The sequence below is a fragment of the Callospermophilus lateralis genome, chromosome 18 (genome assembly GCF_048772815.1).
Source record: "Callospermophilus lateralis isolate mCalLat2 chromosome 18, mCalLat2.hap1, whole genome shotgun sequence".
Taxonomy (NCBI): Eukaryota; Metazoa; Chordata; class Mammalia; order Rodentia; family Sciuridae; genus Callospermophilus; species Callospermophilus lateralis.
Window position 1 is genome coordinate 34,001,710 of NC_135322.1, and position 26,382 is coordinate 34,028,091.

General features: G+C 44.9%; 1 protein-coding gene across 1 annotated transcript; it reads left to right on the plus strand.

Annotated features, from left to right (window-relative positions):
• The first annotated feature begins 1,014 nt into the window (after positions 1 to 1,014).
• Positions 1,015 to 26,382, plus strand: C18H16orf78 (chromosome 18 C16orf78 homolog). The gene is made up of 5 exons (XM_076837556.2): positions 1,015 to 1,168; positions 4,269 to 4,327; positions 4,894 to 5,011; positions 23,630 to 23,885; positions 26,235 to 26,382. The coding sequence occupies exons 1-5, from the start codon at positions 1,015 to 1,017 to the stop codon at positions 26,380 to 26,382; spliced, it is 735 nt and encodes a 244-aa protein (XP_076693671.1).

The following is a 26,382-nucleotide window of genomic DNA, read 5'->3' on the forward strand; positions in this document are numbered from 1 at the left end:
CTCACCCAGAACCCCATCCAAGTCTGGTTCCACTGTATGGGGGCTTCCTCCTCGAGTCAAATTCCTGTCCTTCAGGGAGCCCAGCCTTCTTGGTTACTGTGAACTCACCCAGGAAGCACATGCTTCCTGTTTTCCCCTCCAGCACATGTTTAGTTTGGGATTTTTTTTGTTTGTTTGTTTGTTTTGGGGGGTTTTTTTGAACCAGGGATTAAACTCAGAGGCACTCGACCACTGAGCCACATCCCAGCCCTATTCTGTATTTAATTTAGAGACAGGGTCTCATAGAGTTGCTTAGCGCCTCACCATTGCTGAGGCTGACTTTGAACTCACGATTCTCCTGTCTCACCCTCCCAAACCCCTGGGATTACAGGCGTGTGCCATGGCGCCTGGCTCCAGCCCAGGCTTTCAGAGGTCTGCCTTCGGTTTTCTCCTGCATTGTATCCCTAGCACTCTGCCTGGAGCCCAGCAGGTGCCTGATACTATCTGTGGAATGAATAAATGAACAGAGAGTAACTGAACCTGAAATCACTGTGTTCTAACTAGAACACACTGTGGAAAACTGGGAGGAGGAACTAGGAAATTTACATTTTTTAAAAAAATAAGAAACAGAGACCCACTGAAAATTTTTGAGAAAGGGAAACACCAGAGCTGACCTTCGTCTTTTGCAAGATCTCTGCGGAAACGGAGATGGAGAGGTGGTCTCGGGAGCCGTAGAAAGGTCCAGGGGAAGACGGTGCCTGAAGAGGGGCTGTGGCCACATGGGAAAAGTTGGAATGTAGCTAAAGTGCCATCTCCACTGTCACCCCAGGGACCGGCTGCCAAGCCCAGCGTGACCTCACAATCACCCTCAGCCTTCTTTTCAGGCCACCATCCAAGCTGCTTGCTAACTCTGCTGTTTGTGATCACATCGAGAGGCCACAGGCCACCTTCTGAATCACACAGGAGCACAAGGCCCAGGGGTCCAGAGAACAGGAGATCACCAGCCTCCCACCCAGGCACAGCCAACACTCCAGCATGTCCCAGGACCAGGAGGACCCAAAGAGAGCCATGCCCACGGAGAGGAAGTCCGTTTGGAGGACCCCCGAGGAGAGGCGGATGTCCGACCTCACTCGGGTGTTGGAGTGGCTGGAGCGGAGGCGGGGGAAGAAGAAGCTGGGTCTCCAGGTGGGTTTTGCCAAGAAAAATAGCGGGAAGACGTTATTCACATCTCCCCCCAAACAAGACGAGGGAGCCTTCTTTTTAAGCACCAGAGTGAGCTAGTGGCCAGGTTATGGAAGATGCTGGGGGGAGGCTGGGGACAGTAGGCTCTCGTGTTTGTGGACTGGTGCTCCTCAGCCCCCTACCCACCCCCCAAAGACCCATCAGAGTCCAACCTCTCTTGACTGTCCTTCAAGAAATGGCTCCAGGTCCTGGAGGGACACTCCTGCATGGAAGATGGGCAAGGGGCTGAGAGAAGATTTATGTCACAGAGGGGCAGAGGCAAATAAGTGACGAATGCACGTTTCCTAAAGTGCAAATGTTCTAAGACAAAGGCAGTCGGGGGTCAGGGAAAGGCTGGCTCCAGCTTAGTCAAACCGTGAGGATCGCTATCCTCGGTCAGTATCTGGGAGGGCCAAGGGGCAGCTCCTGGGGGCTCGGGGTTGGCAGGTGGAGTCCTTCCCAAGGACCCCAACTGCCCCTTTCCTCATCCTGGCTCCTGGCCCGAGGGCATTCCTTCCTGTCACCATTACCCACCCCCAGCAGAGGTGGCTGCCCCCGTCCCTCCCCAGGAAGTCCAGCAACCACTTCAGACCCTTGATGCTCCTCAGAGCTCGCCACCCCAGGCCATCAGCTATGAAGAACCAAGCCACGTCCTCAGAAAGTGGTGTCCTCTGCAGAAGATGCCACCTGATCTTGTCTCCTCTGACCCCAGAGCAAGATGGGTGACAGCAGCATTACTAGTGACAACGCTCACCCTACAAATAGCTTTATCCCTTACGGCCTGGCATCGCAGAGGGGCTAATGCCTCAGCTGCTCCAAGTCGGCTCCAAGGCAGGAGCCATGCCATCCCTCCACTGGAGGATAAGGAGACCGGGGTGCAGCAAAGTCATCTTCCTGAGATCACAGTTAATTAAGGGCAGACCCAGTTCTCAAGCCCAAAGGTATCCGATTCCCAAGCTCATGGACTCCGTTAGGCCAACGCCCCGTAACGGCCTGCCCTGGGCTTTCTCTGGTTCGGCACCCCTGCCCTTCGGGATCACCCCGGTTCTCCTGACCTGCTTGCTTCTCAGACAGCCAAAAAGGCCTTGAGAGCCAATTCCCTGCGACAATTTAAAAGACACCTGATGAACCCGTTTTCCACCAAGGTGCCGGTGACCCACCGACACCCGCCTCCCTCAGAACTCAATCTCGATCCCAGAATCCTACTCACCTTCACGTTAGAATGTCCCCATCTCCTTCACTAGGGGCACAATCACGTCTTAACAGCTTCACCGTATACACGGCTTTTATTGTAAATCATCTGGGACCCTGTGAGGGAACATTTGCTCTGGAATTTTCGAGAAGCTCCTAAGAAAGAGGGTGACAGATCTTACGTGGCAGGTCCCAGACAGCAGGAGGTGGCGGGGGACCCGTTAGTGGACCTGGCTGGGAAAAGGCTTGTCCACCTCCCTCCAGCCCCTTCAGCCTCCCCTCCTTCCCTCTGGGATGGGCCATGGCAATCTGGGCTTTGCCCCCATCTTGGATCACTGCTGCCTCCTGTGATCCATTTGGCATCAAAGAAGAGCCCCGAAGTCCAGAGTCCCAGCCACAAGAGCTCTGAACTGTGGCTGGTGCCCTTTCCTTGGGTCTCAGGCTTCACCAGGTCACTTCCACCCAGCCTTGGGGATGCTTGAGAACTACTCCAGGAGCCCCTGTGGGGACACTGAGGACTGATAGCTGGGGCCATAGGAGGAGGACCACCCTGAGGAGATGGCTTTACCCTCTGTCCTCTTGACCCGAACACTCAGCCCCGGTCCCAACTTGCAGTCCCCTCCCCCCGCCCCACTAAGCCCAACAAAACCTTGAAGGGACCCCTGTGCCCTCCTTAGAAGGCAATCTGGCAGCTCCCACCCCTGAAGCCCTTGGACAGCTCCCTCCACCCGGCCACCATGGAAACACGCCTACCACCTGCGCCAAGCCTGCCTGCGTCCTTCACGGGCAGCTTCACACCTACCTGCAGAAAATCACCTGTTTTTCATGAGAATCTTAGGAGGTAGATCTTACCCTTGTCCCCAATCCTCAGCTAAGGAGAAAAAGCCACTGAGAGAGCAGTCATTTACCCAAGATTATGCAGCCCCTGAATGACAGATAAATCAGGATTGCAACCCAGGCAGCCTGACCCGGAACCTCCCTGCTCCAGGTGGCCTGGGCCACGGCTGGGGATCTAGCTCAGTTGGTAGAGTGCTTGCCTCACATGCACAAGGCCATGGGTTCAATCCCCAGCACCACCACCATAATAATAATAATAATTACAAATGGCTCATCTCCAGAGGAGAACCTCCACTCCATCCGTCTGTCCCAGGATGCTTCAGCACCCCCAGCCCCCAGCTCTTACAGACTGAGGAGCTTCCTTCAGGCAGCCCTGTGAGGCTCTTTGCCCGCGGGACCCTAGAGATGGCTAATGACCCTCCCTGCTTCCACTGTGGCCCTGCAAGGCCAAGCACAGACTACGAACAAGGAGCTCAGACTCAGAGCAGGGAATGCTCGGCTCCTTGACGGTCACCAGGAGCCTTCGGGGACAGGACAGGATCTAGTGTGACGTTTAGTGTGATGGCTACTTCGGGAAGACAGGATGGGGGAGTGGGGTGGGAGGAGAGGAGGGTGCGGCCTGGGCCACCCGAGTTCTGAGTAAGCAGGCTCTGCTCCCAGACAGCTTTCCTGCTGTGCAGTATGGGGCTGGGCAGGGGAGTGACAGGCAGAAGGCCACTTGAGGGAGCACAGGGGATGGAGTGACAAGGAGCCACAGACAGATTGAGGTGGAAAGGGACAAGACCAGACCTGAGGTCCAGAAGGTCATTCCTGGGGCAGTGGCCTGAGCAGCAGCAGGTACCTGGAGAACTGGGGACAGGGAGGGGGACAGGAAGACAAGCCTCTGGGTACGGGGCAGCAGCAGCCTACTGTCCAGGGAGACTCCTCCTCCCTGGGGACAGAAGTTGGGACCCCTCACGAGGACACTGAGGGTCTCTCCACTTCTGCCTTTTCAGAAGTCAAAAACCAAGGTGGAGCTGCCCCCCAAAGCCGCTGAGAAGGAAAAGAAGAAACGCAAAGTAGTGAAACCGCAGGTAGGAGCCAACAGGTGACCCCCCAGGTGACCCAGCTCCCCCCGCCCCGCCCTGTGGCCTCGCCATCTGGATGAGGGGAGCCCACTCCCCACCTGCAGTGTCCAGCTACATTTTTAAATTCAGGGCTCTGCAGGGCACTCCTGCCCCACACCGACACCCAGATGAACCACCTGCACCCACCTTCCACGCTGTCCAGCTTCACCCAGCCAACCCCTGCAGACCTGTAGTAAAGTGTCACGGCAGGACATCCTCCTCCACCCGCCGTCCCCCCCAACTCTCTCAGGAGTACCATCTGAAAGAGGAGAACCCTGCGACCCAGTGAGAAGAACCCCCTGGTCGTGTGATTATAGGGGCAGCCCCAGCCCTAAGGGGGCTCTGGCCCCTCCCGGCCTCCCCCTGAGGTAGGGAGAGATGGGAGGACAGCATAGGAGCAGCACCCTGTCCCCTCCATGACTCGCCCAGAGGCCAGGGCAGCTCTCTCCTCTTTGCCTTTGTGGGTCTTTGAGCAAACGTTTAAAATTGTGTGTGGAGCGGGGAGTGGACAAAGCAGACCCCGTAACAAAGATGTACCTTCTCCCCTGCTCCTTCCAAGGCTGTCAAGAAAAACTCTGTTAAGAACGAGGAAGCCCTCTACCGGAGGTCAGAGCAAATGGGAGCCCGCCTCAGCATAGCATCCACCGGCTATAACAAGGAAAGCTCCCGGAAGTCTGGTAAGGGGCCCAGAAGTGTCCCCCTGAGGTCCTTCCTGTCAGAGGAACCAAAACTCCTACCATCCTTGGCTCAAAGGCATCCACGTCAATCCAACCATTGTGCACATGGGAGTCAGAAACCCACGTAGAGTCTCTGTAGGGATCACGCCCTATGGCAAGCAGGGGGTGACCTGGACAGGAGGCCAGTAGCTGCAGCCACCCCTGTGAATTCTGTCTTCTCAGGAAATCAATATAATGTATTCCGAGTTCCCAGATCATTTTGGTAACACTGACCTCATGAATTCCCACTTATTTAATTAATTTAGATACGGTGACAGTGTCAATCACAAAAAGTGCCACACCTGCAGACCTGAAGGCCTGCCAAGGCACTGCTCACACTTAAGGAGGAGCAGGTGTCAGTTACACCAAATCCCCACTTCCAAGTTCTGAACCCCGTGTTCCACCACTTTGTAATGGACTCGGGGTTGCATGATCTGGGCAAGCCTCTCCACCTCTATGGTCCAGTTTTCTCACGTGTAAAATGGGACAATAACATTACCTGCCTCATAGTGTGGCTGGGGGCTTTGGCAAGATGTTGCATGTACAGTGTCTCCTCCGACACAGAGGAGATGCTCAATAAATATCAGTGATGATTGCTAAGTAAAAATTTTGCTAAAATTTTGGGTAGGTGTATTATGGGGTTAGGAAAGCAGATGTATTAGTTGTGCAAGGCCTTTTGAAACAGAAGGAGGTGGTGAAAGAGAAATCTGGAAGGGATTCCAGCTAGCCCAAGGGAAAAGCAGGCAAGAACCTTTGAATGGGAGCTGCTGACTCTACCACCTAATGCTGCCTCGATTGTGTGCCCAAAATATGTCCTTTCCCCCCCCCTTTTTATTTAATGCACCAAAGACATTGTAATCAAACTGCAGTCAGTTGCCTGTCAGATTTAAATATGATCACTCTCATTTCAGTATAGGATCCTGGACTGAGTCCCCGAATAGCATTTTAGTGGAAAAACTGATAAAATCCAAAAAAGCTCTGTAATGTACCAATGTTTATTTCTTAGTCTTGATGAATGGTCTGTGGGCATAAAAGATGTCAGCATTCAAGAAAACTGAATAAAGACTGTATAGGAATACTCCATATTTTCTTTGCAGTTTTTCTTTAAATCCATAATCATTCCAAAATGAAAAAATGTATTTAAAAAAATAAAACAAGATTGGACCGGGCAGGGTGGCACATGTCTGTAATCCCAGCAACTCTGAAGACCGAGGCAGGAGGATTGCAAGTTCAAAGCCAGCCTCAGCAATGGTGAGGCGCTAAGCAGCTCAGTGAGACCCTGTCTCTAAATAAAATATAAACTAGGGCTGGGATCAGTGGTTGGGTGACCCTGAGTTCAATTCCTGGTACCAAAAAAAAAAAAAAAAAAAAAACAAGATTGGCTTGTATCCTATGGGAAGAACTTCCCAAGTTTTCTGTGAGTCCCCGGTATCATGTCTGGCTCCAAAGTTCTGGTCCTCCTGGGTCCTCAATCTCTCTCTTGCTTCCAGTAGATTTTTCCCTTCTCTCTGCTAACCCAGACGCAGAACAGCCCTATCTCCTGATTTCCCCTCAAGCCTGTCACATGAAGCCTTTATACATAAGCAAATTTAACCGAAGGTTTGGGGGCAACTGAAGGAAGGATTTATGTCAGATTCGACAGCAAAGAAACCAGAGGCTGACTATGACGCGCCCCTGTTCAAAGTCCTTTGTCCCCTATTCCCAAAAGGTTTTTCCTGGCTCCAGTTCCTTGCAGGTAGTAGCTTCCTGGGGTTTTTCCTCAATTCCAAGACTGGGACGAGGTTAAGACAGGCACCCAGGGCACAAATCAGTGCCTAATACTGACCCAGCCCTGGTGTCAACTTGACACTGACACCTCTTCAGTTTTGCCCAAGACACCTTGGTTGCCTTGCCCCCGGACCGTTCTGCCCAGTTTTCCTTCCTCTCACCATCCTTTCCTTCTCCCCCTCCTCTTCGTTCCTCCACACATTTCCACCAGCTTTTTATTTGGAGAGATCTTTCTTTCATCTGCCCCATTCCCAAAGTAGCCTCCTTTCAAGGTATTTTCCTAGACAAAATCAGCTCCTTCCCTAAAAGAAACTTATACCCACTGACTAAATCATTCTCAAAGATAAAATGCACACAGAGGAACCCCCAAAACAAACCCCCAAACTTCCACACAGATGAAGGTCAATAGAAGACTAATCATCTAAATGAGAATCAAGACGGACTTAAATAAAACAAAAATATCAAAAGAGCAGTAAACCACAAACACATATCCATAATAACACTGAATATAAATGGTCTCGACTCGCCAATTAAAATACACAGATGAGCAGGAATGGATCAAAAGACAAGACCCAGCCACGTGCAGATGGCCAAAGACTCATTTCAAAGGCAAAGATATCCACAGAATAAAGGTAAAAGAATGGGAAAACATCCATAATTAAGCCCAAAAAACGATCTGGAAAGCTTTTATCTGACAAAGTTGATTTCAAGTAAAAATTAATCAGAAGAGCTGATGACACTACATCCTGATAAAGGGAACAAGCCAACAAGAAGATATCATGATATCAACATTTATGCCCCAAATGTCAGCACACCCAATTACATTAAAAGAAAATACTCCTTGATATTAAACCCCAGATAGGCCCCAATACAATAAAACGGGGTAATTTCAACACACCCTTATCACCAACGGACAGTTCATCAAAGCATAAAATCATTGAAGATATCACTAACTTAAAAAAAAAAAAACAGTATAAAACAGATGGATCTAATAGACATCACAGAATCCTTCACCCCAAAACAGCTGAATTTACCTTCTTCTCACCGGTTCATGGAACATTTTTCAAAATAGACCATATTCTAAGTCACAATATAAGTCTTAGCAAATATAAAACAAAAGAAAATATATATATAATTCCATGTATCATATCAGACCATGACGGAATGAAGCTAGAAATAAATAGCAAGGAAAATAATAGAAACCCCATGCTCACATGAAGATTAAACAATATTCTTTTAATTGGAGAATGGATCAAAGAATAATTCTTAGAAACAAATGAGAACACAAATACAACATATAAAAACCTCTGGGACAGTATAAAAGCAGCCCTAAGAGGAAACTTCATGGCATTGAGTGCCTAGATTTAAAAAAAAAAAAAAAGAGCAATCTCAAATAAATAAGCTTATGCTTCACCTCAAGGCCTTGGAAAAAGAATAAACTAAGTCCCAAATCAGTAGAAGTCAGGAAATAATTAAGATCAGAGCCAAAACTAATGAAATTGAGGGAAAAAATATGCATTATTACTGCAACAAAGTGTTGTTTCTTTGAAAAGATAAGACGGATAAACCCTTAGCCAAACTAACCAAAAGAAAGAGAGACCCAAGTCAATAAAATTAGAGATGAAAAAGGAGATACAGCACAGACACTTCTGAAATCCAGAGGATCCTTAGAAACTATTTTAAAATTTATTCTCCAATCACCTGCAAAATGTAGAGGACATTTATAAATTTCTAGACACAATTGACCTGCCCAAATGGAAACAGGAAGATACAGAAAACCTAAATAGATCAATATCAAGTCATGGAATTGAAACAGAAGTTAAAGCCTTCCAACAAAGAAGGGCCCAGGACCTGATGGATGCTCAGCTGAATTCTACCAGACCTTTACAGAAGAACCAACACCAGTCTTTCTTAAATCATTCCATGAAGTTGAAAAGGAGGGAACACTCCCAAATCTCTTCTATAAATCCAGAATCACCTGATACCAAAACCAGACAAAGATGCCCCTGGAAAACAAAATTATAGACCAATCTCCCTGATAAATATAGATGCAAAAAATCCTTAATAAAATATTAGCAAACTGCTTTCAAATGGGTCTGGGGTTGTGGCTCAGTGGGAGAGCACTTGCCTAGCATGTGTGGGGAACTGGGTTCAAACCTCAGAAACCCGTGAAAAATAAGTAAATAAAATAAAGGTATTGTGTCCATCTACAATTAAAAATATTTTTTAAAAACTTTCGGTATATTAAAAAGATAATGTGCCATGACCAAGGTGGTTTCACTTCAGGGATGCAAGGTTGGTTCAACTTACAACACATCAAATGTGATTCACCACTTAAATATAATTAAGAACAAGAGTCACAGGAACAAGACAAGGATGTCCACTCTTGCATTTCCTATTCAATATAGCTCTCAAAACACTAGCCAGAGCATTCAGGCAAGAGAAGGAAATTAAAGGGATACAGACAGGAAAAGAAGAAATAAAACTATCACTGTTCACTCAGAACATGATCCTGTATTTAGAAGACCAAAAGAATTCACCATAAGACGTGGAGAGCTGATAAGTGAGTTCAGCAAAGTAGGAGGATTCAAGATCAACACTCATTAATCAATAGCTTTTCTGCACTCCATCAGTGAGTCTGCTGAGAAAAAAAACCAGGAAAACCATCCCATTCAAAATAACCTCAAAAAAAATGAAAAAAAAAAAAACTCAGGAATTAATCTAACTAAGGAGATGAAAGATCTCTACAATGAAAATGATAGAAAACTGAAGAAAGAAATTTAGAAGATTTTAGAAGATGGAAAGACCTCCCATGTTCTTGGATAGACAGAATTAATACTGTCAAAATGGCCAGGCTACCAAAAGCAATATATAGATTCAATGAAATTCCCATAAAAATATCAATGACATTGTACACATAACTAGAAAATGCTATTTTTAAATTCTTTTGGAAGAATAAGAGACCCAGAATAGTCAAAGCAATATTGAGCAAGAAAAGCAAATCAGGAGGTATCATAATACTTGATCAGAAATTATACTACAGAGCTATCATAACAAAAACAGCATGGTATTGGTATCGAAATAGATATGAAGACCAATGGAACAGAATTTGAGACACAGATAAACCCACACAGTCATCTGTATTTGACAAAGGTGCCAAAAATATATGTTGGAGAAAAGACAGGCTTTTTAAACAAATGATGCTGGGGAAAATGGATATCCATATGTAGAAGAATGAAATTAGATTCCTTGTACCCCGCACAAAAGTCAAATCAGAATGGATCAGCCTTAGGATTAGATCAAAAAACCTTGCAACTGCTACAAAACATAGGATCATCACTGCATCCTATAGGTACAGGCATTGATTTCCTCAACAAGACCCCTAAAGCTCAAGAAATAAAACCAAGAATCAATAAGTAGGATGCTATCAAGTTAAAAAGCTTCTACCCAGTAATGGAGATTATTAAGAAAGTGAAAAAAGAGTCTAAAGAATGGTTAAAAAAAAAAAGTCTTTGCCAGCTATTTATCTGACAGGGGATTAATACCTAAAGAACTTGGAGAACTCAATGCCAAAAAAAAAAAAAAACTCAATCAATAAATGGGCAAAAGAAATAAATAGACATTTCTCAAAAGAAGAAACACAAATGGCCAACATATATGAAAAAAAGTTCAACATCTCTAGCAACCAGGGAAATGGAAATCCAAACTACACTAAAATTTCATATCATTCCAGTGAGAATGTCAAAGATCAGCAATACAAATAATAATAAGGGTGTGGGAGGAAAAGATAAACCCATACATTGTTGGTGTGACTGCAAATTAGTACAATCACTCTGGAAAGCAGTGTGGGGATTCCTCAAAACACTAGGATTGGAACCACCAGAGACCTAGCTGTCCCACTCCTGGGCATGTACCCTGAAGAACTGAAGTCATCTTACTACAGGGCACATGCATACCCATGTTTATAGCAGCATGATTCACAATCACCAGACTATGGAACCAGCCTCGGTGTCATCGGTAGATGAATGGATGAAGGAAATGTGGTACAGATGCACAGGATGCAGTTTTACTCAGCCATAAAAAAAGATGAAATAATGACACTTGCCAGTAAATGAAAGAAAATTATGCTAAGTGAAATAATCCAGAGTGAGAAAATCAAGAGTGGATTGTTTTCTCTCATGGGTGGAAACCAGAGCAAAATAAGGGAAAGGAGGCAGTGGGGGAAGGGATCAGTTATCATAAAGATAAAGGGAAGATCGATGGAGGAGAGGAGGAGAGCAAGAGGAAGAGGGGAAGGAAGGGGGAGGGGAAGAAATATGGAATGAACTTAACAAAATCATGTTATATACAAGTACAAATGTACCAAAGGGAAGTTCACCTTTATCTCTATGTAGAAAGTACCAATCAAAAACAAAGGGGTGAAGAGGAGGGGGAAATGGGAATTAAAATCAAATTCTTTGCATGCATGATTTTGTCCAAATGAACCTAAACACTATGCATAATTATAATGCTCTAATAAAAAGTAATTATTATTTACTTCTCAATTAACTAGGATGCAGCAGGGCAGGCTGACTTGCCAGCTACTGAAACCTTTTCTCTCTGGTTCTTCTCTCCCTCCAAGACAAATACCCTGTTGGAAAATGAAGACAGCTCGTCTTCCCTAGTGTAATACAATGAGAAGCCACTAGGGGGCAGAAAGGTTGCCAGCCTAAGCACAGCAGCAGGTATCTATAGAGACATCTGGGAGACACTGGGTATTCAGATGTGGCACCCAGAACTAGGCAGGGCTGGGACTGGGCTCAGCAAGAGGCACTTCCTGTGCAGGCTGGTAAAAGTCCTACTGAGTGGGTGGGATCAGGACTGGGAGACAAGTTCAGACAAAGCAAAGCCTAGGAAGACATGGAGCCAACTACATGCTCAATTCTCACATTAGCTCACGTTGCTACAGACTCAGCAAACCAAGCAGGCACACATTTTATGCACCGCCTCAGAGAATGGCATACCCCAACACAGAGGCCAAAGCCAGAAGCCAGAGATCCTGTTCTATCAATTGCCCCATCTCCTCTCAACCTCATGACCAGGTTTCAGGTCATTCAGCTCCTAACTCCTGAAAATTATTAATCTATTTCTCTTCCTCCTCATATTCACTACCATTATCTTAGTTGAGCATTGACCCTCTTCCACTAAAATAGCTTCCAAACATTTTCAGCTTCTATGACTGTTCCATTGCTCTTCCTAATTTATTTGTGTCTCTATATTTAAAGTGAGTTTCATCATGATTCCACACACAAAAAAAAATTAATAGAACTGAAATAATTGACCCTAAAGAAATGAAGATCTGCTGTGTGTGATGGCACATGCCTGTAATCCTAGCCACTTGGGAGGCTGAGGCAGGAGGATCATAAGTTTGAGGCCAGTTTTAGCAACTTGGTGAGGCCCTAAGCAACTTAGCCAGACCCTGTCTCAAAATAAAAAGGGCTGAGGATGTGGCACAGTGGTAAAGTAATCCTGAGTTCAATCCTCAATACCCCCCAAAAGAGAAATGAAGATCTATGAACTGGTTGAAAAAATTCAGAATAATCCTCTTAAAGAAGTTCAGGGAATTACAAGAAAACAGACAACTAAACAGAATTCGGAAAACAATACTTGAGCAAAATGAAAAGTGTGAGAAAGGAAGAAATTCACAAAACAGATAACCAAGAAGTGAAGAATACAATGTCTTATCAGGAAAGGTGACTAGAGAGCACCTTCCCAGCAGGCGTGGGGAACAGAGTAAGTGAATTCAAAGGCACTCCATCTGAAGTTATCCAGTGGGGGGAATGTGTCATCAGCTTTTCATTGCTGTGACCAAAATGCCCCACAAGCACAAGTTAGAGAAGGGAAAGTTTATTTTGTCTGCGGTTCCAGAGGTTTAGCCCGTGCTCAGTCAAGTCCATTGTCTGGGACCCTAGTGAGACCTGCCGTCGTGGCAGAAGGCATGGTGGAGGACACTGCTCACCTCATGGCACCAGGAAAAAACAGAGAGGAAGGGGGCCACTGGGCAAAGCACTGTCCCAGAGCACACCCCCAGTGACTCACTCCTCAAGGCACCTGCATGCAGTTACCACCCAGTTAGTCCACTCAAATTAGGGTGGACTCAGGAACACAGGAGCTCTGGGAGGACACCATATCATATCTAAACCATAAGATGGCTGAGATGCCCCTGGCCCCCTAAAAGCTCAGGTTCACCTCAAAATGCAAAATGCATGTAGTCCATCTACAAGAGCCCCATCGTCTTAACAGTCCACGTATTGCCCCAAAATTCTAAGTCTGACGTCTCCTCTGAGACTTAAGGCACGTTTTTGGCTATGAGTCAGAATCAGAAACAAGTTACACATGTCCAGTATACAGTGGCACAGAGTAAATGTTCTTATTTCAAAACAGGCATAGAAAAAAAAAGGAGGGGGTGCAAGAAGACTACAAACCAGATGGGCAGACAAGCCCTGTAACTCCTCAGACAGATCTAGAACCTGTGGTAGTAAGATGCTTTCTCCAAAGAGCAGGCCCACCCTCTGCCCTTGCTGGTCCCAACACACGTGGACTCTCCTTCAGAAGGACTCTGTCCATAGTCAGCAGTTTTTCTCAGCAGGCAGCACACACTCCTGGCATTTCTTAATTCCTGGGGCCTCCATCACACATCACCCTCTCAGGAGCAGCCCACAGAGATTTCAAGGCTCCTACGCTTTGCATGGTCTCCCAGGCCTGCCTTGGATATCTCAGTGGGAGCCTCCATGACCCCTTAACTCCAGAACCCTGCATTCCAGCAGAACCAGCAGCATGTGGATGGTGCCAAGGTGGACTGCCAGCTCACACCGCGGTGGGATCCCCTGGGATCTTGGTTGCTGTAGCCTCTGAGGGACTGGGTGACTGAGTATGGTGAAACAACTTCCCAGGCCCAGCTGTGTGAGCAGGGTGCCCCCTGTGATCTCTTCTCAAAGGAATTCTCCCTTCTAGACCCTGGAGCCTTGCAATGGGTGCAGTTTTGCAAATTCCTGAGATGCCCTGAAGGATCTTTCCTCAAGTTGACTTGCAAAGTACTTAGCATCTCTTTGGGGGATGTAATCTCTTCAATAGGCACAACTTTCTTGGCCCAAGTTCGACAAGTACTTTTCTGGTCAAGCTGTAAGCTTTTAAACTCCCCCTTCTAAGCTCTTGAGTCTCACACACACAAAAAAATTTTTAAAAACATGGCCAAATGCTGCTAGAGATGTCCATGTCACTGCTGGCAAGCCCGTGTAGCCTTGAAATTTCCTCTGCCCTCACAAAATCAGAATTCAGGCTCACATAATGTCTCAGGACCCGGTCAAGTTCTTTGCCAGAATGTAACATGCATGGCCTCCAGTTCAATTCCTGATAGAGTCCCCACTCCCCTTTGAGACTTCACAAGCACAATCCACACTTCTGTCAATATTCTGGTCTTCCAAAACTCCCCACCAGTATGACCCATGAAACTGCTCACAACATGTCAAGACTTCTCCAGCCTGCATGTGTAAACTTTTCCAAATTCCTCCTGCAAACCAGTCCCAAATGCTTCTGAGCCACCTAGTGAGGTCAGTCACAGCAATGACTCTCCTTCTTGGTCCCAATTTCTGTGTTAGCTTTTCATTGCTGTGACCAAAGTATACAACAAGAACCACTTAGATGAGGAAAAGTTTATTCCGGCTCACAGTTCCAGAGGTTTGGTCTGTGATTGGCCAAGTCCATTGCTCTGGGACCAAGATGAGGCAGAATATCACGGCCAAGGGGTGTGGTGGAGGAGTGCTGTTCAGCTCATAGCAGCTGGGGAGTAGAGAGAGAGCAAGGAGCTGCAGGAAAGGTGCACCCTTCCAGGGCAGGGCCCCAGGGGGACCTAACTCCTCCAGCCACAGCCCCCGTAACTCCAGTTACCACCAGCCCCTTCTAACTAGGGTGCACTGATTAAGTTACAGCTCTCCCAATCCAGTCATTTCACGTCTGAATATTATTGCATTAACTCAGGAACTTTGGGGGAACACTTCATTCCAAATCATGCTAAGTAGCAAACAGAAAAAAATAATGAAGAAAAACTTACAGGATTTATGGGACACCATCGAGCAAAACAGTAGATTCCTCTTGGGTGTTCGAGAAGGGAGACAGAAAGAAAGGAACTGGACAATCATTTAAGGAAATATTGGCTGAAAACCTCCCAATTTGGACATCCAGTTTCTTGAGGCACAATGGTCTCCAAACGGTTAAACATAAGAACATCTACGCATTATAATTAAATTGTCAAAAGTCTAAGACAAAGAGAAAAATTTGAAAACAATAGAAAAGCAACGGGTCCCATACAAGGCAGCCTTCAGGAAACTATCAATGGATTTCTCAGCAGAAGTCTCGCAGGCCAGGAAAAGAGTGGGGTAATATATTTAAAATATTGAAAGAAAAAAAACCTGTCAATCAAAAATACTATACCCACTAAAGCTGTCTTTCAGAAATGGAGAGATAATGACTTTCCCAAATAAGCAAAAGTTGAGAGAGTTCATTACTACAATAGCACTGTTTTATAAGAAATGCCAAAGAGAGTCCCTCCACTGAAATGACATGTCAGGACACTTACCTAACAACATAAAAACATACAAATGTATAAAACTCACTGGCAAAGGTACGTATATGGTTAAATCTAAATTTTTTTACTATTGTAATGGTGGTGTATAAATCACTTTCAACTCTAATATGAAAGTTAAAAACAAACACATTTTAAAATTATAACTATAAGAAGCTAATTGTGCCTACTAGTGTCAAACTTTGTAATATTTTTATCTTTTTTATAGTTGACACATAAAATATTAGTACGTATTTGTGGGGCACACTATAATTTGACACATGTATACAATGTGTAATTATCAAATCAGGGTAATTAGCATTTCCATCTCCCCAAACATTTATCATTTCTATCTGTTGGAAAATCTCCAGACTCTGAACTTATTTTGGAATATATCATAAATTTTTGTAGCCTCCAGTTACTCCCCTGTGCTACGGAACACCAGAGCTAATTCCTCCTGTCTAAATGTGTTTTGGTGTCTGCTATCCAACTTACCTCCATCTCTTCACCCCCCTCCTCTTCCCACAGAGCCATTCTTTTGATTTCTTCTAAAAATCCTATTGTCTCTCTTTAAATTTTTAAAACAGAAATGCATTCAGAATCAAGTCCTTGTAGTATGGGTAACAGTCGACACTGTTTTCAAGTAAGGCTAATGAATTTCAATATAAACAGAAAAACACAACCATAATAATTTGTAGATACAGAAGAGAAAAATATGTAAACTGTAACATCAAAAACATAAAATGGGAGAGAAGTAAAAAATATAGTTTTGTATGCAATCAAAGTTAAGTTGTCAGGAGCTTGAAACAGAATGCGATAACAGTTAAGAGGCTTCACGCAAGCCTCGTGGACCACAGAGAAAAACGCCTGAGGTCCTAACTCAGAAGGAGGATGAGACGACAAGAAGACAGAAATTCCACAACCGGCAGAAAACAACAAAATAACAATAGTAAGTCCTTACAATCAATGATGACTTTAAATGTAAGATTAAATTGTCTGATTTAGACCATCTCTGTTGTCCACAGAATATTATAGACTGAGGAATTCATAAAGAAAGGATCCTTTGGCCCACCATTCTGGAGGCTGGGAAGTCCAAGGGCATGTTGATAGCACCCTGGGAGGGCTTTGTGCTGTGTCATAAAGTAGTGAAGGTGAAGGGGTCAGCCAGTGTGGGCAGAAGAGACAAAGCTTGAGGGGTGGGTGGACCCATAACCACATGCTCTTGGTAATGACCTTAATCCCTTCATCGGACAGGGGGCAAAGCACCCATGGCCCAAACACCTCCCAATAGGATCCACCTGCCAATGCCATCATTTTGGGGAATCAAGTATCCAACTCATGACTTTGGGGAATACATCAAGCTATAAAATTCTCTAATTAAAATAGAGTATCCAAGAGGATTTTAAAACTCCAACTATATACTGCCACAAGAGACTCGTTTTAAGAACACACATATAAGCTGAAAGGGAAGGGACAGGTAGAGATATTTTACACCTAGATTTCAAAAGAGAGCAGGAGGTAGTTAGAGTTATAACAGACCAAATAGGCTTTAAGTTAAAAATTGTCACATGAGCTGAACACAGTAGCACACACCTAGAATCCCAGTGACTTGGGAGGCTGAGATAGGAGGATGGTGAGCTCAAAGCTGGCCTCAGCCAAAGTGAGGCATTAAGCAACTCAGTGAGACCCTGTCTCTAAATAAAATACAAAATAGGGCTGGGGGTGTGGCTCAGTGGTCTAGGGTGCCTGAGTTCAATCCCTGGTAGCCCTCCCAAAAATTGTCACATGAGGTAAAGAAGGTCATTGTATAAAAGGGCAATTCTTATGTGCTCAATATCAGAGTACCCAAATAGATAAAACAAATGTTAACAGAATTGAAAGGAGAAATTAAATACCATGTAATAATAATAGTAGAGGTTAACATCCAACTCGCACAAAGTGGGTCATCCAGTCAGAAAATCAATAAGTGAACAGCAGATTTGAAAAGTACTATAAACCAATGAACCTAGTAGATAGGTATAGAACATCCTACCCAATAGTAGCACAATACACATTCTGCTCAAGCACATCTGAAACATTCTCCAGGACAGATCATATGTTAGGCCACAAGCAAGGCTTTTAACACATCAAGAAGATCAAAATCATGTCAAGCATCTTTTCTGACCACAGTGGTATAAAACTAGAATCAGTAATAGGAGAAAAATTGAAAATTTTTAAAATAAATGGAAATTAAACACACTGCTCGAATAACTAAGGGGTCAAAGAAGAAATCAAAATGGAAGTGAAGAAATATCTTGAGACAAATGGAATTGGAAACATTACATACCAAAACATATGGGGGCAGCGAAAGCAATTCTAAGAGTAAGATTTATAGCTATAAAATGCCTACATTAAGAAAAAAGAAGAAAGAAAGAAAGGACCCTAAGTAAATAACTAACTTGGTACATCAAGGAACTGGAAAAATAACAAAGTAAGCACACAGTTAATAGAAAGAAGGAAATAATAAAGCTAGAGGAGAAATAAAGTCGACTAAAACAGTTTAAAATAAAATACAAAATAGTTTAAAAGGTCAATGAAAATAAGAGTTGGTTAAGGGAAGAGATAAAACAAAATTGACAAATCTTTAGTATAGACTAACCAAGAAAAAAAGATGACTTATACAGAGTAGACTTTACAACTGCTGTCACAAATGTGCAAAGGATCACAAGAGACTGTTTTAAATAATTTACACACTAATAAACTGTATACCCTAAAAAAAGCAGATAAATTCCTAGAAACATAAAATCTGCCAGGACTGAATTGTGAAGAAATAGAAAATCTGAACAGACTAGTAACAAGTAAGAAGATTGAATTAGTAGAAAAAAACCTCTTAACAAAGAAAAGCCCAGGACCCAATAACAGCACTGTCTATCAAATATTTAAATAAGAATAAATATCAGTCTCCTTCTCAAACTCTTCCAAAAAGTTGAAGAACATTTCCTAACTCCAGGCCATCATTATCCTGACACTAAAGCCAGATCGGGGTATTACAAGAAAAGAATTATGGGCCAGTATCCCTATAAAATTAGATGCAAAAAAACTCTCAAAACAATGCCAATAAACCAAATTCAACACTGGATTAAAAGAATAATATACAATGACCAAGTGGGATTTATAGCAAGGATATTTCAACATGTGAAAATTAATAAATACAATACACCACATTGACAAAGCACAGGATAAAAATCAGATGGTCATCTCAATAGATGCAAGAAATCTTTTGACAGAATTCAACATCCATTCACAATAAAGGCTTTCAACAAACGGGGTATGGAAGGAATGTTCCTCAGCATCATAAAGGTCATACCCGACCAGCTAACAGCAGACTCAGTGGTGAAAAGCTGAAAGCTTTGTTCTTAAGATCAGGAACAAGACAAAGATGCCTACTCTTACCACTACTAGTGAACATAATTCCGTCCTAGCCAAAGCTACTAGGCAAGAAAAAAAAATAAAGAGCATCCAAATCAGAAAGAAAAAAGTAAATTATTTCTGTTCAGATGCCATGATCTTATTCATAGAAAACCATAAAGATACCAACAAAGAACTGTTGAAATTAGTAAATTCAGTAAAGGTGCAGGATATCAAATGAAAAAATAAAAAATTGTGTTTCTTTACAGTAGCAAAAAACTACCTTAAAAAACTAGATTTTTTTTTAAAGTCCTACTTACAATAACATCAAAAACGATAAAATACTTAGAAATAAATGTAACCAAGGAGGTAAAAGATGTGTGTAACTGGAAACTATAAAACATTAACAAAAGAAATTAAACAAAAATAAATGTAAAGCTATCCTGTATTTGTGGATTGGAAAAATTAATATTGTCAAAATTTCTATATTACCAAAATAATCTATATATCAAACATGATGCCAATCAAACTTCCAATGTCATTTTCCACAAAAATAAGAAAAAAACCCTAAAATGCAGATGGAATCGCAAAAGACCCCAAATAGCCAAAGTTATCTTGAGACAAAAGAGCAAGCTGGATTTCCGGATTTCAAACTATACTACAAAGCTATGGTAATCAACCAGTGTGGTACTAGCAACACACAAACTAATGGAACAGAATTGAGAACCCAGAAATAAACCCACACAAAGACAGTCAATTAACATTGGACAAGGGCACCAAGAATATACAATAAGGGAAGGACATCAATAAATGATGCTAGGAAAACTGGATATCCATATGCAAAAGAATGAAATTAGGTCTCTGTCTCACACCACTTAACAAAAATTAACTCCAAGTGGATTAAAGACTTAAATATAAAGCTTCTCTAAGAAAGCATAGAAAAAAAAAAAAACTCCTTGACATTGGCCTTGGTAATGATTTTTTTGATATCTCACTAAAAGAACAAGTAATAAATGCAAAAATAAACAAATGGATCTTGAATTCATTTAGAAGAACAAGAGTCCCAGGGTAGCCGAACAATGCTAAGTCAAAAGAGCAACACTGGAGGTATCACAATACCTGTGAAACTACAGAGCATCAGTAACCATAACTGTATGGTACCGACATAGAAATAGACACAGAGCTAGGGTTGTGGCTCAGCGGTAGAGTGCTTGCCCCGCATGTGTGAGGCCCTGGGTTCAAATCTCAGCACCACATATAAATAAATAGAATAAAGGTCCATCGACAACTTAAAAAATCATTTAAAATAAAAGACATATAGACCATGGAAAAGAATAGAAGACAGAGAAACAGACCCACACAGATACAGTCATCCAATCCTTGACAAAGATGCCAAAACATACATCAAAGAAAAGCCTTTTTAACAAACAGGGTTGGAAAAACTGGTCGTCTATAGGTAGAAGAATGAAACTAGATCTTTTACTCTCACCCTACACAAACGTCAACTCAAAATGAACCAAAGTCCTAGAAATTAGACAAGAAACTTCGCAACCCCTAGGAGAAAACATAGGGTCAACACTCCAACATACAGGTGCAGGCAACTGCTTTCTCAAGAGGACTAACAAAGTTCAGGAAATAATATCAAGAACTAATAAATGGTATGTCATCAGATTAAAAGGCTTCTGTACAGCAAAGGGAACAATTAGGAATCTGAAGACAGAGCTTTCAGAATGGGAGAGAAATCTTTGCTCACTACTCTTCTGACAGAGGATTAATATCCAGAATATATAAAGAACTCAACAAACTTAACACCAGCAAAATTAATAACCCAATTAACAAATGGGTAAATGAACTCAAGAGGCACTTCTGAAAAGAAGAAACACAAATGGCCAACAAATACATGAAAAAATGCTCAAATCTATAGCAAATCAGGGAAATGCAGATCAAAACCACACTGAGATTTCACCTCACTTGGAATGGGTTAGAATGGGGGGTCATCAGGAACACAGGCTGGGGCTGCGGCTCAGGGGTAGGGCACTTGCCTGCCTAGCACCCGTGAGGCACTGAGTTCCATCCTTAGCACCACAGACAAATAAACAAATAAAATAAAGGCATGCTGTCCATCTACAGCTACAAAAACAAATTAAAAAGAAGAAGAAGAAGAAGAAGAAGGCTACACCATGGAATTTATGGAGCTGCCACCCAGGAGCTGAGCACCCTTAGCCTTGAGCGACTGGGGTGTGGGACCAGCTTGCTGCAGGGGAAAGCAGTGGACCTCACCTCCAATCAGCAGGGGAGTTGAGCTCCGCAAGTGGGCGTCACCCAACGCGATTGGGCTCCACTCTCCTGAAACCCAACCCCTTGCCTCCTATTGGTGGAACTTTTGAGTGTCTGCCCCTCAATCAACTGGGCTCCGGGCGCTCTCCCTCTTTTTTGCCAGCCTTCCTTAGGGGAGCAGGGGCAGCGGAACCGTCGCTGAACCCCAAGAAAAAGATATTTTCTCTATCTCTGTGTGATTATTTAGTGCCAGCCCAATTCACCTGGAGTGACCCTGGCTGATGTAGTCGGGAGTCGCGGCAGTTCGTCTCTCACTTCCAACCACTGACTGTCACGCCACCGCAAGGTACGAGAAATGACTTCGCTGGCTCCTTCCTCTCGCAGCCTTCAGGCTGCTGCCGTCAAAATCACGTTTCTCAAGGTGGGGCTGTCGCTCAGCGGTGGCGCCAACTGCCTGGCACATGTGAGACACGGCTTCAATCCTCAGCACCACATAAAAATAAATAAATAAAATCAAGGCATTCTGTCCATCTGTAACTAAAACATATATATTAAAATTTTTAAAAAATGCATTCCAAAAATTAGGTTTCTCCATAGGTTATCTATAAACTGCACAATTTATTTTAAAAACTACGTTTTGTAAATTTTTTATTTATTTGTTTTTTGTGGGTCTGGGGATTGAACTTGTGTATGCGAGGCAAGCAGTCTACCAACTGAGCTATATCCCCAGCCCTAAAAACTACATTTTAAAGAAACTTTAACTCTTGCCCACATTTTTAACATTTCTGATGCTCTTCATTCTTTCACACAGACACTGATTTCTATCTGGTGTTATTTCCCCTCTGCCTGATGTGGGCAATAAAAGACCCTGAGAAACAATTGGAACACATTTCCAAAGTCAATCTTGGCAAAATCTGAGTAGCTAGGACTGGGCAAGGGGAATTCAATTGGCCTTCCCTGCTGGGAACCTATGGCCAGAGTATCCTGCAGATGCTAAGTGCATTGCTAACGCAGAGGGACACAGAACAAAAAACCCTGTTGACTCATGAATACCATGTAGGGCCCTGGAGTCCCAAACAGGGCCCACGGGAAATACCACTTACCTGTTCAACCGCAGACCCAGAAATGTGGATCAATATTGTCCAAAAGAGTGGCCAGCACAGACTCCCAAGAAAAGGGGCTGTCCACCTGGGTTCATCAGGTTCATCACGAGTTAGATATAGCATCTTGTGCCCAGTGCCTAAGCTTTCTGATCTTCACATTTCTAATTTGTTAAATGAGTTTAATAAAGGTGCTGCAGTCTGGCTGCAGCAAAATAAACGGGGGAGAGGGGGTGACGAACAACTTGTGTACATTGATACAGCAGGAGTGGAAACCTTTATGGTAGGACAGGAGAGGTATTTATACATTCCACAAGCTTATCTAATTAGCATAAAATAGACACAGCAGTCAACCAATCAGGAATCTCCACACTTAATGGCTGGCTTTTGTTACTTCACAAACCACTCCCTCTGGCATTTTGTCAGGCGCCATCCTGACTTGTTTACAGACTCTAACACACAGGCGTGAGGCTACCGTGGCCCTACCTCCCTAGAGAGCCCTTGATGGCTATTTCCAATATAGGCCACTTGGACCCGGAAGAGGATCAGATAGTCTCAGAAAAGCCTACAGTCCTTTCCTCAGGGGATTCCCCATTTGTATTAAAAAGAATATTCAAATGGTGATGCTCCTAGAACACAACACCAATTTCTATTCTGAAAAAAACAAACAACAAACAAAAAAACAGAGATTGCAAAGACCACCTGACCCTCTCATTGTTTTACAGGGTCTGTCAAATGCAATATGTCAAGAAGAAAACATTTTTTATAAATAGTGGGAGGACTTTTTAAAAATTTTTCTCAAATATGATATCCTTCTGCCAAAGTCAAGAAAGTCTTGTAAAAAAAAAAATCAATAAGATTTACTAGTTGACAAAATGCACTGTTTGTTGGTGAACTAGACAAATACATTTGAAGAACCGTAATAGACTTTTCTTTATAAGAGTCACACCAATTAAAAATGGAATGGGTAGAAAACATTTCCATTCTCATAAGTAAAAGTTTACAAAATAATTAGAGGAATTTAACAAGAAGAAGAAGAAAAAAAAAAATGAAGCTCTCCAAGCTCTGGCCCCAGTAGGATTGTATTCAGTAGGAATGCCATGTTTGGGTCACCTCAGGTGTTCCCAGTTTCCTATGTCTGTGGCTCCATGCATGCTGTCCCTCCAGCCTGCAATCGTTTCCTCCCTTTTTCTGTCTATCGAACTATTCGTCCTTCAGCATCGCTCCTGTCCCCCGAGCTTGTCCCCTCTGATTTCTTCCTCTACCTCCTCTAGACCAGTTTCCTTAGGTGAATTCTCCCTGAGGAAGGCGGAGAGGAAAGATGGAGGGAGATCCAATGGTGCACAGGAACTTTGAGGAGCCTTGCAAGCCGCCTCCTTAGACCCGAAGCCCCGCTCGCCTCTCCCCTCTCCCCGGCGCTGACTCACGGTGGCATCTGTCCCGTTTCAGAGCTGGACATCAAGGACGCCATCGCCCTAGAGTCCACTCAGCGGCCCAGCATGTTCCGCCGGCAGAGCAGCATCGGAGACCCGCTGCTGCAGGAAGCCATCTTCAGCAGCCGCAGGGGGACCCTCATACGAGACTGGGGGAGCAAGGCGCAGGACGCGTCTTTTGAGCGCAAACTGAAGACCCTCATGGATAAGAGCACCGAGCCCAAGATGGAGTCCCTGAAGATGCTCAAGCCCGAGGAGGTGCTCAGCTGCCGGTGAGCAGCCCCGGGGCGAGGGGAGTGGGAGGCTGCGCTGGGGGGGGGGGGTCAGAGCTTTGGGACCCAAGACAGCTCAGTCCCTGAGTCCCAAAGGACGGTTCCAGCCAAGCCAGTGGGTTCCCCAGCAGCCTCACCTGCCCGTGGTGCCACCCTTCCAATAGCTCCATTGGTTACCCAATAGAAGCCATGAATAGTATTCAAAAAAGGAAATAAAAGAACAGTGACCCCTGCCCATAATCCCAGGAAGACGGGAGGCTGAGGCAGGAGGATGGCAAGTTCAGGCCAGCCTCAGCGACTTAGCCAGAACTAGAGATGAGAGATGCAGCTCGGTAGTAAATTGCCTCTGGGTTCAATCTGGGGGGGGGGGGGGGGAGAAAAAAGAAAAAAACAAAAAACAAAAAACAAAAAAAGGACGAGTTGCCTGTGGTCTTGTCTTAATGGGAAGTTCTACTAAGATCCTTACACTGTGGGGTAGAGTGGTAGCCACAGTCCCCAGCGGCATCCTGCTGTATTTTCGGGCCTTTAGACTCCCAGCAGGACCATGAACCAAGGGAGGCCATTTGATGGAGGCTGCTCTTACCAAAGGCCTCCCTTCTTGCTCACTCGTTTATCAGGACTCCCTGTTCCTCAGCTTGGTCTCCCTTCCCTCTCCCCCCACCCCCCCAAAAACAAACAAACAAACAAACAAACAAGGCTCCCCCTCCCTGGCCCGGTGTCATCCTTACTATAAAGACATAAATGACAAAGTTCCAAAACATTAGCTGGGGGAGAGGAGACAGCAGAGTGATGTGGTCGTCCTTGTTGATCAACATCAACCAACGCATCCCTGGTGTCTCAGGCCACGGTGGCAGGAAGTCAGGTGGCCCCGCTGCCACGCCCACTCTGCTTCCTGCCCAGCTAAGGGGCAGGCGAGTGGGATGGTTCACTGGCTGCAGGATGAACCCGCAGAGCCCCCAGCTGGTGGCCCTGGTGGGCGATCCATGGCTGGGTGACTTTGGCTGTGGCTTTCAGAGCGATCATGTGTTTCTGACTCTGACTCTGACTCCAGGGTGGGAAGAAAAGAGATTTGGATAGGACTGTGGTCCCCCCAAGGAGGGGGAGAGAATATTTAGAGACCCACGTAGGAAGCCATTATAAAAACCCGCGAGGGAAGGACGCAGTGGTTCAGAGTGGGCTCATGAAGAACGCCCAAGGGGGCACCTCAGAGGCTGGTCTGGTCAGGGAGGAAGGGGGGGGCTGCGGTTGGAGCCAAGGAAAGGGTGGTCCGGGTGTGGGGATAGGTGAGGGTGTGAGAACAGGTGAGCTCTGGGAGGTTCTGGAAGGAGAAAGGAGGCCATTCCCATCAAAAGGCCGCTCCTCCTCCACCATCTGTAGCAAAGTGCAACCAGCAGGTGGCCTGAGTGCCCTGCTTAGGTCAGGGTTAACGGTGGAATAAGTTCTCTGGCCAGAACAGCAGGGGTACTTTCTAGAACATGCAGTAAAAATGGAATCTCGTCCATCCTTCAACACACGTCAGATTGTGAGGCTTTAGAAAACAGCGCCCATCAGTGTCCTAATTTTCTCAAGTGCCTGAATAGTACTAGCATAAAACATGCACTTCTGTCCCTAGCGCTGTTTGGCCATTATTGCCACCATTCCGTGTTTCCCGAAGCCCTGGGCATCTCTCAGAGTACGGGCCTCGGAGGAGACACAGCACACAATGATTTACATCTAGGTGCTTCTCCCCACTTGGCTTCAGGTGACAGCCGCGTTACACTTTGTTCTTGCTAGTGCCATTTTAATTATGGCATTTTAATTAAGAGCCCTCAGATGGGGACAGTCGGCTCTTTGCTCAAGAATTCCTCTGTTGATGGAACAGCTCAGGCCCCTGTTGCCGAGGACGCCCACCCGCACCCTGTCTCCTCCACAACTTCTCCTTCCACTGGTCCTTGACTTGAGACGAGTGGGTGTTTCAGTCAGCTCTTCTCACGGCTGTGACTAAGAGTCTGGACCAGAACCCACTGTAGAGGAGGGAGAGTTTACGGGAGGCCCAGGGTTTCAGGGGTCTCAGGCCATAGACAGCCGACTTCATTCCTGGGGGCTGGAGGTGAGGCTGAACCCCTAGTGGAAGGATGTGGTGGAGGGGAGCGGCTGGCATGGTGATCGGGAAGCAGAGAGACCCACCATGTGACACCCCAGAGCCCGCCCCAGTGACCCACTCCTCCGGCCACACCCTACCCCCTTCACCGCTAGTGTATGTCCCCTGGAGAGGTCCCACACTGTGTGCTCCTTAAAGGTAAGCCCTTATCTGTAAAGACAGAGGCTACCCTGAGGCCACTTGCAACTGTCCCCCCTCCTCCTGCGCAGGTACCTGAGACTGTCCAAGAACAACATCCGGACCCTGCTCAAGCTCTGTAAGGACGCGGGGCTCAACATGGACATCCACCCCCACATGACCGAGTCAGAGATCGATTCCAAGAAGGTTTTCGGCCGAAGTTCCAGTTCAGGCCCCTAA

Coding starts and splice junctions, on each gene's coding strand:
- C18H16orf78 (XM_076837556.2), top strand. CDS start 1,015: ATGTCCCAGGACCAGGAGGACCCAAAGAGAGCCATGCCCACGGAGAGG. Junction 4,328..4,893: donor GCCAACAGGTGACCCCCCAG/GTGACCCAGCTC, acceptor GCTCCTTCCAAG/GCTGTCAAGAAAAACTCTGT. Junction 5,012..23,629: donor GGAAAGCTCCCGGAAGTCTG/GTAAGGGGCCCA, acceptor GTCCCGTTTCAG/AGCTGGACATCAAGGACGCC.